This window comes from Papio anubis, chromosome 2 (assembly GCF_008728515.1).
Source record: "Papio anubis isolate 15944 chromosome 2, Panubis1.0, whole genome shotgun sequence".
In the NCBI taxonomy this organism is placed as follows: Eukaryota; Metazoa; Chordata; class Mammalia; order Primates; family Cercopithecidae; genus Papio; species Papio anubis.
In genome coordinates this window covers 161,266,535-161,279,916 of record NC_044977.1, presented here as the reverse complement: position 1 = coordinate 161,279,916, position 13,382 = coordinate 161,266,535, and the positions used below count along the sequence as shown (strand labels likewise).

At 38.7% G+C, this 13,382-nt stretch overlaps 1 protein-coding gene across 1 annotated transcript in view; it reads left to right on the top strand.

Annotated features, from left to right (window-relative positions):
• The window catches only part of LOC101014591 (collagen alpha-4(VI) chain-like), a 104,960-nt gene that overhangs the window by 59,893 nt on the left and 31,685 nt on the right, over nt 1-13,382 (top strand). The window contains 6 exon segments of the mRNA XM_031663762.1: nt 337-402; nt 6,658-6,711; nt 6,829-6,864; nt 10,084-10,146; nt 12,088-12,150; nt 13,244-13,306. Of these exon segments, the coding sequence (XP_031519622.1) occupies nt 337-402; nt 6,658-6,711; nt 6,829-6,864; nt 10,084-10,146; nt 12,088-12,150; nt 13,244-13,306 (345 nt within the window).

Below are 13,382 nucleotides of genomic sequence, written 5' to 3'. Positions count from 1 at the left end.
TTCTGCTACTTTAATTCCAGGGACTAGAGAACTGTTTGCTCGTGACACAAAGGCAAAGAGCAATTCATTATTCTTTAATAAAGCATCTGCTCACCTTATCTTAGTATTACAACAAATAAGAGATTTGAGGGAAGAACTTACAGAAAAGTTGAGTTCTTAAAAAGGTTGGAATTTTAATTGCATTAAATGTCTGAGATTTTTGAGCAGGTCCAGATAATAAAAAGGGTCCACTTCAGTTGTACCTTATTTTTTTGTTTTGTTTTGTTATAAATAATTCTTCCTATAATTTCTTTTCTTTTCTGTCCATTTGAGATAATGAACCCTTTATTTTCTCAGGGGGATCCTGGAACTAATAGCTATGTCCAAGGCCCTAAGGGAGAAAAAGGAAGGCGTGGGCATCAGGTAAGATGGTCTGTTTCCTTGGGGGGCTACATGGGAACAGATGCTAGCTGGGGCAGAAGACTTGGGCATTCTGGTAGGATCAGCATAAAAAACCAGAGAGCAAGCCTGTGGGAATCCACTGTCTAAGGAGATAGAAGCTCTGAATGCCAATCTTCACTGACATCCTCGTCCTTGCATACTTAATTCATAGGTTTTTTTTTTTTTCTATACGAATCCTATCTCCTACAACATTACACCCTTTGTCCTTGGTTTCCTCATCTCCAAAATGAAAGCACCAGACTCAATAATGCCTAAGATATTTCTAGTTCCCAAATTCTCTATCTTTATAATGATGTATTGATTTAAAAGGTACTCCGGGTCATTACAGTGCTGGCTTGCTTTCTGTCACAGGCAGTGCTGATTGATGTGAACTGGGTATTAGCCATTTTTTAAGGTGAAATCCTTGTCTAGTTCTGAAGACTAGAAGCATTGTGATAGGAGACATCACACAAGCAAAAAGACTTGTTAACTTTGATCGATGTTAACTTCTTGGCAGCCAGTTTTAGGTTTTCATGTCCTAGACATTAAAATGTATGATTCTGAAAAATGACTAAAATAACCCAAGTGCTTCAGTCCTCATATCTTTCCTAATTTCCAAGCATGAGGTCTGCATAGCAAAATGTTTGCAGTTGGAGAGGAACCTCTGTGACTTTGAACTCCAGTTTTTCATCCTTTGACAAAACTATAGGCTCAAAGGACACAGGCTCTCTTCTCTAGCTAGTTTGCATTCCTTTTACATATGTCTAGAGCCTGAGTTAAATACCGTTTATAACAAGGTCATTATTATGTTGCTTTGTGAGAAAACCAGCATGACTTGCTGCAAGAATCTCATCCTGTTGTTAATTGCAGTTGTTTTGGACAAACCCCATTGAGAGGGTTTCCTGCTGAGACCGTCTCCTGTGAGTTGACATCAGACAGCCCCATCAATAGCCACTCAATCGGCTATGGAATTGAGCTAAGGGAGCAGCAGGACAGCAACCCTTAACCCATGTGGGCCCCAGTTTACTCATCTGGAAGGAGGGAAGGAAGATAGAGAAACCATTTCAAAACTTCCATGAGTTGTGGTTGTCGTGAGAAGAAAGATCATGATCTGTCTATTCAGGCTGGTTCTCTGATTTGCTCAAGGTTTTACTGCTGGGAAGGAACCTAAGCCTCTAGACAAACTGTATAGCGCTGTGTATATCACAGCACCACAGCCACAGCAAGAGCTGCATGTTCACGGCTTTCTGAGGTCTCCATCACTGAGTTTAGCCAAGGGTTAACCTTGAGCACCAGATCCCTAACTTGTACATGCAAACAAAAATTGCGACCCTCTGGGGCAGTGCCGTGACATATTCCATTTGTGTTCCCTATGGTTTCTGCTCCCATGCTGGGCCAAAAAATGGTAGTAACTAAACAGTCTTTTAATAGACTTAGATAACAGAAATCACTCCCACCAGCTGTATTACCCTGCAGCTGGTAGATGCTGACATTCTAGCCCAAGCTTGTCCAACCCACTGCCCATGGGCAGTACGTGGCCCAGGATGGCTTTGAATTAGCCCAACACAATTTGTAAACTTTCTTAAAACATTATGAGATTTTTTTCTCTTCTCTTCTCTTTTACTTTTTCTTTTTTCTTTCTTTCTTTCTTTTTTTAAAGCTCATCAGCTATCGTTAGTGTTAGTGTATTTTATGTGTGGCCCAAGACAATTCTTCTTCCTCCAATGTGGCCCAGGGAAGCCAAAAGATTGGACACCCCTGTTCTAGCCTGTTAAGTGCTCTTGGGAGATAGCTCTTCAGGGGGCAACCACTCCTTTCCGACATGAACCAAAGAGCGGATTAAATGTTGCAGTCTGGATGGAGAGGGTTTCCTGATGAAGCAGTCTCGCTGACCAAGCCAAAATGATTTTATTATATACCTAATATTGGAGAAAGCTTGGAGAACCAATCATGCCAGTCAGAAGTGAGAAAGAAACACTTCTGGGAAGAAGGAAAATCAATACAACCTTTTTGGAAGGCAGTAGGCAATGCACATCAGTCATTAGTTAGGATTACTGTTTTTTTTTTTTTAGTGTTTTAAAATATACAAATGACAGAAAGCCTGACTAGCAGTGTTTAGCTAATACACATATTTTATAACCCCAGGCATAGGTGATGACAACTTTGGCACATCAGTTGATGGTCCCATTGAGCCTCAGTGATGTCGTCAGGGACCTGGCGCCTTTCCTCCCATACTGCCATCCCCAGCATGTCAGCCTTCGGTCCCCAGGTTTAGCAGCTCCAAGTGTTTTTGTCTTCACCTTTGCATAAAATGCCAGGAGAAAAGGGGCTTTCCTTTCATCAAATTACTCCCAGCAATATTCTCTCTATTGCTCATTAGCTAAAATAGGCCCTGTGCTCCCCACCAGCCCTTGCCCCATTTCAAGAGATCCAGAGAAAGCAAGTCTCCCACAAAAGGAAATGGGATCACCACAGTTGGCTTAGGCCTGTCGTAATTCATCCCTTGGAGGCCGGTATGTTGTTGCCGCAAACAAAACTGAAAAGACCAAAGAGATTTTCTTAGCACAGAGGAAGGGAGGGCCTGTTTTATAGGCCACCAACTGAGTCTGTCACAGCTTTAAGATGTGTGTGTCAGCTGGGCGCGGTGGTTCACGCCTGTAATCCCAGCACTTTGGGAGGCCAAGGCTGGTGGATCACGAGGTCAGGAGATTGAGACTATCCTGGCTAACACTGTGAAACCCTGTCTCTACTAAAAATACAGAAAATTAGCCGGGCGTGATGGCGTGCACCTGTAGTCCCAGCTACTAGGGAGGCTGAGGCAGGAGAATGGCGTGAACCCAGGAGGCAGAGCTGGCAGTGAACCGAGATCGTGCCACTGCACTCCAGCCTGGGTGACAGTGAGACTCTGTCTAAAAAAAAAAAAAAAAAAAAAAAAAAAAAAAAGATGTGTATGTCATTTGATCTACCCTTTCTAGTCCTAGAAATTTATCTGGAAGCTAATCATGGTGCAACACAAAGGTTTAGCTCCAAGGATCATCATTGCAGTGATTTTTAAGGTAGTAAAACATTGAAAATATTTAAATACCTAATAATAAAGGATTATTTATGTAAACAATGCTCTTCCACACAGTGGATTAGTGTTAGGGCATGAAACATAATGTAGAAGACGATTTCATGATATGGAAAACATCCATGATGTAATATTAAGTGAAAAAAGCAGGTTACAATCCCATATTTAACGTGAGTCCAAATTTGTAGAATATTTCTATATCACCAAAATTATGTATTTCTTTTTTATTAATTTCCATTTTTATTTTAGATTCAGGGGATACATGTACAGGTTTGTTAAAAGGGTATATTGTATGGTGCTGACATTTGAGCTTCTATTGATCCCGTCACCCAAGTAGTAAACATAGTAACCAATAGGGAGTTTTTCACTCCTTGCCCCCTTCCCCCCTCCCCTTTCAGAGTCCTCTGTGTCTATTGTTCCCATCTTTATGTCTGTGTGAACCCAAGATTTAACTCCCACTTATAAGTGAGAACATGTGGTATTTGGTTTTCTATTTTTGCATTAGTTCATTTAGGATAATGGCCTCCAGCTGCATCCATGTTGCTGCAAAGGACATAATTTAGTTCTCTTTTACGGCTGAGAGTGCGTGCGCTTTACATGGGACACAGTGTCCATCGTCAGCACCCTCAGTTCCTTCAGAAGGAGTGGGTTACATTTTCTTTCAGTATTTAGTAGAACTGGGTTTGCCTTCAGCTCACTTATGGTGGAGGCTGTGGATACTGTCAGTTGCTAGCCCGTCTCCATTCCCTTGTATGGAATAAAGAAAGAGAGATAAAAAGGAAGGAATAGAAGTAAGAAAGAAGGAATGTAGAAAGGAAGGAAGGAAGGAGGGGGAGGGAGAGAGGGAAGGAAGAAAGAAAGGAAGTGAAAGGAGAGTGAAAAACCAACTCGTTTGTAGCAGCAACATGCCAGCCCCTAGTGTTTCTTTACCTTAATTTTATTCTCTGTGTTGTTGAAATAGTCCATGATTAACCTGTTACCTTTTATCCTAACTCTTCATTCTGAAAAATTTCAAATCTACAGAAAAATGTAGTTGTAAGTCTAAACACCAATTTTTATCCTTTAGCTATATTTGCTTTATATCTCTCTATACAAATACTTACGGGTATGTGTGTGTGACTGAGCTAATTGAGGATTAATTAAAGGCTTCATGACACTTTGCCTCTAAATATTCAACAAGTAAGACAAAAGATATTCTTCTATATAAACATAATATAATCATCACCCTCATGAAATTAAGCATTTATACAATATTCTTTTCTTTCTTTCTTTCTTTCTTTCTTTCTTTCTTTCTTTTTTTTTTTTTTTTTTTTGAGATGGAGTCTCACTGTGATGCCCAGGCTAGAGTGCAATGGCTCACTGCAACCTCCACCTCCTGGGTTCAACAGTTCTCCTGCTGAGAGCAGCTGGGATTGCAGGTGCCCACCACCATGCTGGCTGATTTTTGTATTTTTAGTAGAGATGGGGTTTCACCATATTGGCCAGGCTGGTCTCGAACTCCTGATCTCAAGTGATCTGCCCGCCTTGGCGTCCCAAAGTGCTGCAATTACAGGCGTGAGCCACCATGTCCGGCCAATATTATTTTCTAATGCACAGTCCATATTCAAAATTTCCCACTTGCCCCATGTCTTAGGCAGTTTGGGCTACTGTAACAGAGTTAATAGATTGGGTGGCTTAAATAACAAACATTTATTTCTCATAGTCCTGGAAGCTGGGAAGTCCGAAATCAAGGTCCTGGAAGATTCAGTGTTTGGTGAGGGACTGCTTCCTGGTTCATAGTCATCTTCCTGGCTGCAACCTCACGTGGCAGAAGGAGAGCTATAGTGTTCCTTCAAGCCTCTTTTATAAGGGCACTAATCCCACCATGAGGGTTCCCCCCTCATGGCCTAATCACCTTCCAAAGGCCCCACCTCCTCATAACATCACATTGGGGGTTAGGATTTCAACATACGAATTTTGGGGGGAACACAAACCTTGAGTCCATAACACCCCAATAATGTCCTCTGTGGCTGCTGCTGTTGTTCCAGGATCCAGCTGAGGACCAAGCGGTGCCTTTAGCTGTCCTGTGTCGTCAGTGCCCTTTCATCACATTTGCTCAGTTATTTGTTTACATGGCACTGACAGTGTACACCAGTTATTTTGCTAAACACCCCTCAATTAGGATTTGTATGATTGTTTCCCCGTAACTAGATTCAGGCTAAATACTTTTGGCATTATAGCACAAACTTTTATGTACTTTAAAAACTTTTGAAGAACAGTTTTTAATTGTTGCATTCTATTTCAATAAGTGTTTCTACCATAATTTGATCAACACTTCCCTCATATTATGGGATGTTTAAATTGTTTCAGAATTTAATCCATTATGAATAACAGTTGGGTGAACAGCTTTGCACAAAACGTTTTTGTTTCTGTTATTTCACATTCTTTCCCTATTTGTGTATTCTTATTGAGTTAGCATGTAACTTTATGAAATAATTATCTGAAGTACCCCTACTTGGGATCTCACATGGTTTCAATTTTTCTTAAAAGATAGACTCATTTTTTTCTCTGGACAATACTCATTTTTTCACTTCTGATCCCGAAGAACTGAGAACACTGGAATCTTTCTTCACTGTGACTATATAACCTCTCTCTCTCTCTGTCAGCATCTGTGTATATTGATCACCCATGTCTTCAGAGAGACGCTTTTCTACCTTCTGTTTCTATCTGCCACTCAGGACCCTAAGTGATACAGGTAGAAAGAGAAGTGCCAATATTTTCAAATATTAAGCATGGCTTGTTGGAGACTATGTGTGACTGTGGTCCCAGCGTGGTGAACTGTAAGGAGTCATCAAAGGAGCAGTCTCTGGGGAAAGATGCCTACGACACGGATATTTTGAAACATCAGAATTTAATGCCATTTGCTTTTTGAGGAACACTGACCAACAGAACATTCTGAGATCATGGAAATATCCCGTGTCTGTGCCATCCAATATGGTAGTCACTAGCCATATGGAATTATGGAACACTTGGAATGTGGTCAGCATAACAAAGAAACTACATCTTTAATTTAATTTGGTGCAAATTTAAGTGCTACGCCTACCTAGTGCCTTCTGTATTGGGCAAAAAGTTTCGCTAGCATTTGTTGCTGTTTGTTTCTGATCTTCCCTTTATTTCTTACTTTTCAGGGAAGTTCTAATTTTGATGGACCTCAGGGAGAACCTGGAAATGTCGGCCCTTGGGTAGGTGTTAACAGCTGGAGGGACGTATTTCCCCTGCCTTTGTGGAAGAGGATGGTAGGCTGGGGTGAAAATTGGTCTATATCCTTCTCTAAGGTCTCTGCTTTCCATTTTTCTTAGGGGACAATAGGAAGGCGAGGTCTGCCAGGATTAAAGGTCAGTGCTTTCTGGAAAGAGTTGCTCTTTTTTCCACACATATGACTACTGTATTTATTATTGATACATGATATCTGCATGTATTTATGGGGTACATGTGATTTTTGATACATACATAGAACATATAATGATCACACCCAGGTATTTAGGACATCTATCACCTCAAACATTTATTATTTCTTTATATTGGGAACATTTCAAATATTCTCTTCTAGCTATTTTGAAATGCACAATGTATTGTTGTTAACTATAGTCACCCTACTATACTATCACACACTAGAACTTATTCTTTCTATGTGACTGTATGTTTTACCCATTAACCAACCTCTTTTCATTCTCCCTACCCCCAACACCCTTCTCAGCCTCTGATAACTATCATTCTACTCTCTACCTCATGAGATCAACTTTTTTAGCTCCCATGTGTGAGAGAGAATTTGTGATATTTGTCTTTCTGTGCCTGACTTATCTACTCAACATAATGACTTTTAGTTCCATCCATGTTGCTGCCAATAACAGGATTTCATTCTCCTTTGTGGCTGAATATTATTTCACTGTGTATATGTATCGCATTTTCTTTATCTGCTCATCTGTTGGTGGAAACTTAGGTTGATTCCACATGTTTGCTATTGTGAATAGTGCTGCAATAAGCACGGGGGTACAGGTAACCCTTTGATATACTAACTTTCTTTTCTTTGGGTAAATGCCCATTAGTGGGATTTGTGGATCATATGGTAGTTCTATTTTTAACTTTTTGGGAAATCTCTATATTGTTTTCCATAATGACTGTATGAACTTATATTCTTACCAAAAATACGTATCCCTTTTCTCTGCATCTTTGCTAGCATTTGTCGTTTTCTGTATTTTTGATAAAAACTATTCTAACTGGTATAAGATAATATCTCATTGTGGTTTTCATCATCAGTGATGTTAAACATTTTTTCATATACCTATTGGCCATTTGTATATCTTTTGAGAAATGTCAGTTCAGATATTTTGCCCACTTTTTAAATGGATTGCTTTTTTTGCAATTGAATTGTTTGTTCCTTGTATATGCTAGATATTAATCCCTTGTCAGGTGAATAGTTTGCATGTATTTCCTCCCATTCAACAGGTTGTCTCTTCACTCTGCTCATTTTTTTGTTTGTTTGTTTGTTTTGTTTTTGTTTTTCGGTTCAGAAGCTTTTCATTTAATATAGTCCCATTGTCTATCTTTTATGGCTTTAAGTTGTTCTCTCTGAGGTCAAGGGGAGTGCTGGCTGGGCTGTCTGAGGTTGCTTGAGGTTCACTGAAAGTTTCCATGGCGATTTTTTTTTTCCATGCAAAACGGAAAGTTTGTATGGTTCTCTGCCTCCTCCCCACTCTGCTATAAAGTTTCATTTAGATTGAAAAGAAGCTAATATCCTAATATCTTAGAGTAGGGCTTTCATTTCTATTTTTTATTTCATTTATTTCTGTTTCATTGCTCTATCTGCCTATTTTTATACCAGTACCATGCTGTTTTGGTGACTATGGCCTTAGAGTATAGTTGATTTTTAAAATAAGAGATATAATTACAAATATTTGCAGGCTTCAGGATGAACTGGGTTTATCCACCATGTCAGTGGTTTGCTAGTTGACTCAACATTGGAGCACTGGTCATATAGGCCCATAACTCCAAATTACAGCATTCCTCGGACTTTGGGAAAATATGGCTCAATTAGATCTGCTGGCCTTTGCAAGACATATAATAAAGTAGAATTCTAAATAAACGTTTATTTATGGAAAAGGTTATATTTATGCCAAACAAATTGATGCATACATTTTTTGGCAATAAGGCAAGATTTTAAATTTGCTGCTGATGATAAAATTGAGAATATTCTTAATTTTTTTAAAGGTACATAAACCCACCACCCCTGTGCAAGTATTTTCATGTTTTTCTGTTCTCTTGTATAAAAAATAGAGGATTATTACAGTGTATGTAACATTTTATATTCTGCTTTTTCCTGTTTCCAAATCTCCCTATTATCATTTTAGAACATTGTATTTTACTCTATTGAAGTACCATGATTTACTAATCTTTCTTATGTTGAGCGTTTAAGTAATTTCTGTTTTGTTGGGTATCATGGTAATTGATGTGAAGAACATCAGAGATGTGTATTATAGGTTTTTTGTTTTGTTTTCACTTTTGCTCCACTCAAATTATTTTCTTACTATAAATGTATAAGCATAGAGTTATGATGGAGTCTGAACATTGCTATATATAGCCACATTGTTTTTATAAATGTTGCACTATGAATCACTAATGTGATATGCAAATTAGACCACATTTCATAACCTGGTTCAAAATTTCTAGCTGTATTCCTTTTAAAATTTGGTTCATATTTATAAATCTAGAAATCAACCTTAAAGAGTGGAATAACATAACAGGAATGATTAATAGAAGTACTGAATAGTTTCGAAAACTGATGAAGCACAAGTAATTGATCCATATATTGATTGAATTCTGACTTTGAAGTTTTTGCTCTTTGCATAGCTATGAATAATTAATAATCTAGTCAACATGTGAGCAACATGAAAAAGAAGGCAAAACAATTCACAAAATAGATGTTATCCTCAATCATGGAAAACATATCTTCTCTGCAGAAATGAAAATATTAATTTGCAGGATAAACTAAATCAGTGGTAGAATGAATCATTTTAACAACTCACCCTTTGCCTAGAGAGCTAGCTTCTTGCCATAAAGGTCTGTAGGGTTTTAAAGGCAGTTTTCTGTTATTTTCTCAAGCACTTTGTGTGCCTTTTTCTCAGAGTGTCATGTTTATCGCTGTGATCAACATTCTGAGTTTCCTTGTATGAAATAAAAGACCTTAGCGCCCTTGAACGTTTAGTCTGTATGTCTTAAAAGGAAGGACTGTTTAGTAACCAGTTATTACACAAAATGAGAGTTTGGGTTATTTAAACAAAGTATTTTTGCTCCCATCACTAGCTGAGACATTGAAAGGAGATGTGTAAATACTGAGAAAGGCCCTAAGAATCTAGTCTTGCCTTTTCCCAAGATAAGTATAAACACCCACATTTCCTCTTCAACTTCATCTCCTAAGAGGATTGATCACAACCAGTCAAATACTGTTTGAGTCTTTCTGTTGTGGTTTCAAGTGATATATTGCAGAAAAAACTACTTTCAATATGAACACTAAAAATGGCTAGTGAACTCACTATAAGTTTTATTCATTTTGACAGGGTATACCAGGAGAATCCGGTGAACAGGGTTACCAAGGAGAGCTTGGGTATCCAGGCTCACAGGTTGTATCTGGGAGCTTGGTTTTAGTGCTGAAGGATATTTGTTTGAAATTTTAACTTCATTGTTTGATAATAATTTGATGTAAATCAGAATGGCTTTGGATGCCTCCTTTCCAGGGCCTCCCAAAGAAAATTGTACAGCCCCTTTTCTGAAAAGATTAAACCACAATAGCTAATATTTATTGACCTCCATGTTCTAGACACTGCCTAAAGCACTTGTATTAACTAATTTAATTCTTCAATGGGAGGGAGGTTATTATCCTCATTTTACAGGAGAAAAATAAAGAGGGAATGGAGAAGTTAGGTAAATTGGCAAAGGTCACACAGCTAGTGGGTGATAAAGCTGGGATTCAAACTCAGGCAGTATAGTTACAAAATCAGTGCTCTTGATTACTGCCTCTGAAGCTGTGTATTCAAATATTATTTAATTTACTAAAATTGTATTCGTATCTTGGCATAGTTGTGTGCACTTGTCGTCCCAGCTACTTGGGAGGCTGAGGCAGGACGGTCACTTTGAGCCCAGGAGTTCAAGGATGCAGTGAGCTATGATGGTGCCATGGCACTCCAGCCTGGGCAACACAGTGAGACCCCCATCATTCAATTTGGTAGGAAAAATCAGCAAAGTGTTTACAGAGTATCTATTATGCACAGGGCACTCTGCTAATAGACCTGGGACATTCATACCATTAAGGCAAAGGTCCTGCCCTCAAGAAGTTCATCCAGTGGGGTTTTGTTAGGTTGCCAAATGATAACTGGAAATTTAAACTTTCAACCAGTTCTTTCGGCGTTGTCTAAGCATAACCCAAACCTGTCATTCTATAGCCCTCCTGGAACACATTATATGTATTTATTTTAAAAGTCAAATTGTTTTTAAGTATACTCAAATTGAAGAACTTTGGAACAATAAATTTTACTAACATATCGAATCATTCTCCATAGTTAAAAATCCTATGAGTGTCAGATGATAATTTCAGAAGGTATCTGCTGCTCTTAGGCTTGCTAAAGGAACCAAGGGGAAAAAAAATGGGTAGTCAACGTGTAATTAGAGACTATGCTTATTTTACGATGGAAAATAGTATCTGAACTGAAAGGAAAGCAACAAAAAGATGTATATTTTTCCCTTTTATTTTTGATGACTAGCTCAGGACCCCCCACCACAGTTGTGTCCCTGCTTTCCTGTCTATATCCACTTCATTACACAGCTGGTTGGAAGGGAAGCAAATCATGCTGGGAACCATGAGCAAGATAATCAATAAAACCTCTCCTTAATTCTCACCTTCCCGCTGGGATGCGAGAGTGATGGTCTATTTAAATAGATGATTGTCAATACCTCACCTAGGAGAGTAGAAGCCATGATCAATCAATACTTCTAATAGGAAAGTGTTTCTCAGAAAAGCTGGAAAAATATTAAAGTGTAAAAAATCAGCAAAGTAAAATAGATTGGAGAGAAAATGAGCAAATCCCCAGCAGTGTAGTCAGAGAGATTAAGCCACTTAAATGCACCCTTGGCTCTTGATCAAATCGAAAACACAATCTCTTGTCCTTAACCCTTGTGTGTACAAGGAAAAGGTTCATTCTTCAACGGAGATCAATAGCTTTGCTGCCCTCTCACCACCCTTTTAGGATTTAAAATTAGTTGAGTGAATTCAAATATAAAAGCAATATTCTCAAACTTTAGTACTCATGAGATTCACCTGGAGAGATTGCTTAAAATAGAGATGCTGAGGACTCACACCCTCTGCTTCAGATGGAGTGAGTTTGAAGTGAGTTCTGGGGTGCTTCAGAGTGCAGATGCTCCCTGATTAAAGTTTGATAAATGAGATCATGATGGGTCAGGGCACCTTAATTTGTGCTTCCATTGGCATCCAAGATGATTTTGTGGTTACTTGGAATATAAATGACTCTTTAAAAATTGGTTGAATTTTAATTTCATCTTTGGATCAGGGATCAAGAGGAAGGCAAGGACCACCAGGAACTTCTGGACAAAAAGGCTTAGTGGGCGCTCAGGTAGGTTTGTAAAACAGCTACCATGCAGCTAGTCATTAACACTGGCTGATTCATACCCCTGACTGTTCCTGGATAAATAACATAAAGCCACAGTGTTTGTTTGGGATATGGGGATATCAGGAATTTCCAGAAGAGCTAATTTTATGCAGTAGATATTGATCATCTGCTATGTGTCTCCTTCTACTCTAGTTAAGTTGTGGGGATATAGTGACCAATGAGATATGGGTTTAAACCTCAAGGGTATGTAATACAAGTTCATATTTAGCTATAGTAAAAGATGAAATAATAGTACCATATAAAAGTATCAGTAACTAATCTGCTCCTCACAAATATGTAAGGAAGCATTACTATACCAATTTTATAGATAAGGAAGCTGAGGTTAAGGGGAATTAAATGACTTGTCATCTAGATAGTAAGTGTCTGAACTGATGACCTCCAACTTGGCTCTTTCTAGTGCCTGCTCTACTCCACACCTAATATCTTGGGGGAATGTCTTATGATTCATAAGATGCTCAGATAGATTGAGACCGATGATTAGAGTGGCTTCCTGGGGAAGTGAGTATTTCAGATGGCTTAGAAACATGAGCAGCATGATTAGAGTCAGGAATGAGTCTCCATCGGTAAACTGAAAATAGCAGCTCAAAGATGGCCAAAGCCATAGCTCTGTTCTTTTCTGTCTTGATCAGGAAAAAAAATCTAGCCTCATAACTGATTATATTGTTGTCAATCTCAGCTGAAAATATTCTCAATTTGGAGCAGGTGAAAGTCTAGGCTTTTGTTTTCTGGATCTCTTAATCAAATAATGTTTCCCCCTGTAGCATAGAAATGATTCCTTCAATTCTCAGTATGTGGTAGATGTGGCCTCCTGCTCCCCCATCCCAGTCCCCCAGCCCATAGTGTAAGTGTGTATATTATGCATTTTGTGTGTTGGAGGATAGAATTAATTAGTTGTATTAAATATTAAAGGCTAAGCTTCCATCTCTAAGGTGATTCATGAGCATATTCTAGTTACAGACTATTTCAATAACAACAAGAGAGACAGACAGTTAACTTTGTGGCCCTAGTGGTGATTTTGGCCATGATCTTGTTTCAGGGGAATCCTGGGCCTCCAGGGCCAAAGGGTTCAAAAGGAAAAGCTGGACCAAGAGGAGTGAAGGTAAATGTCAGAGAACCCGCTCTTTCTTGATTGTAGCTTAGGAGAACCCCTTGGGTTTTCTTAAGCAAATCTTTAC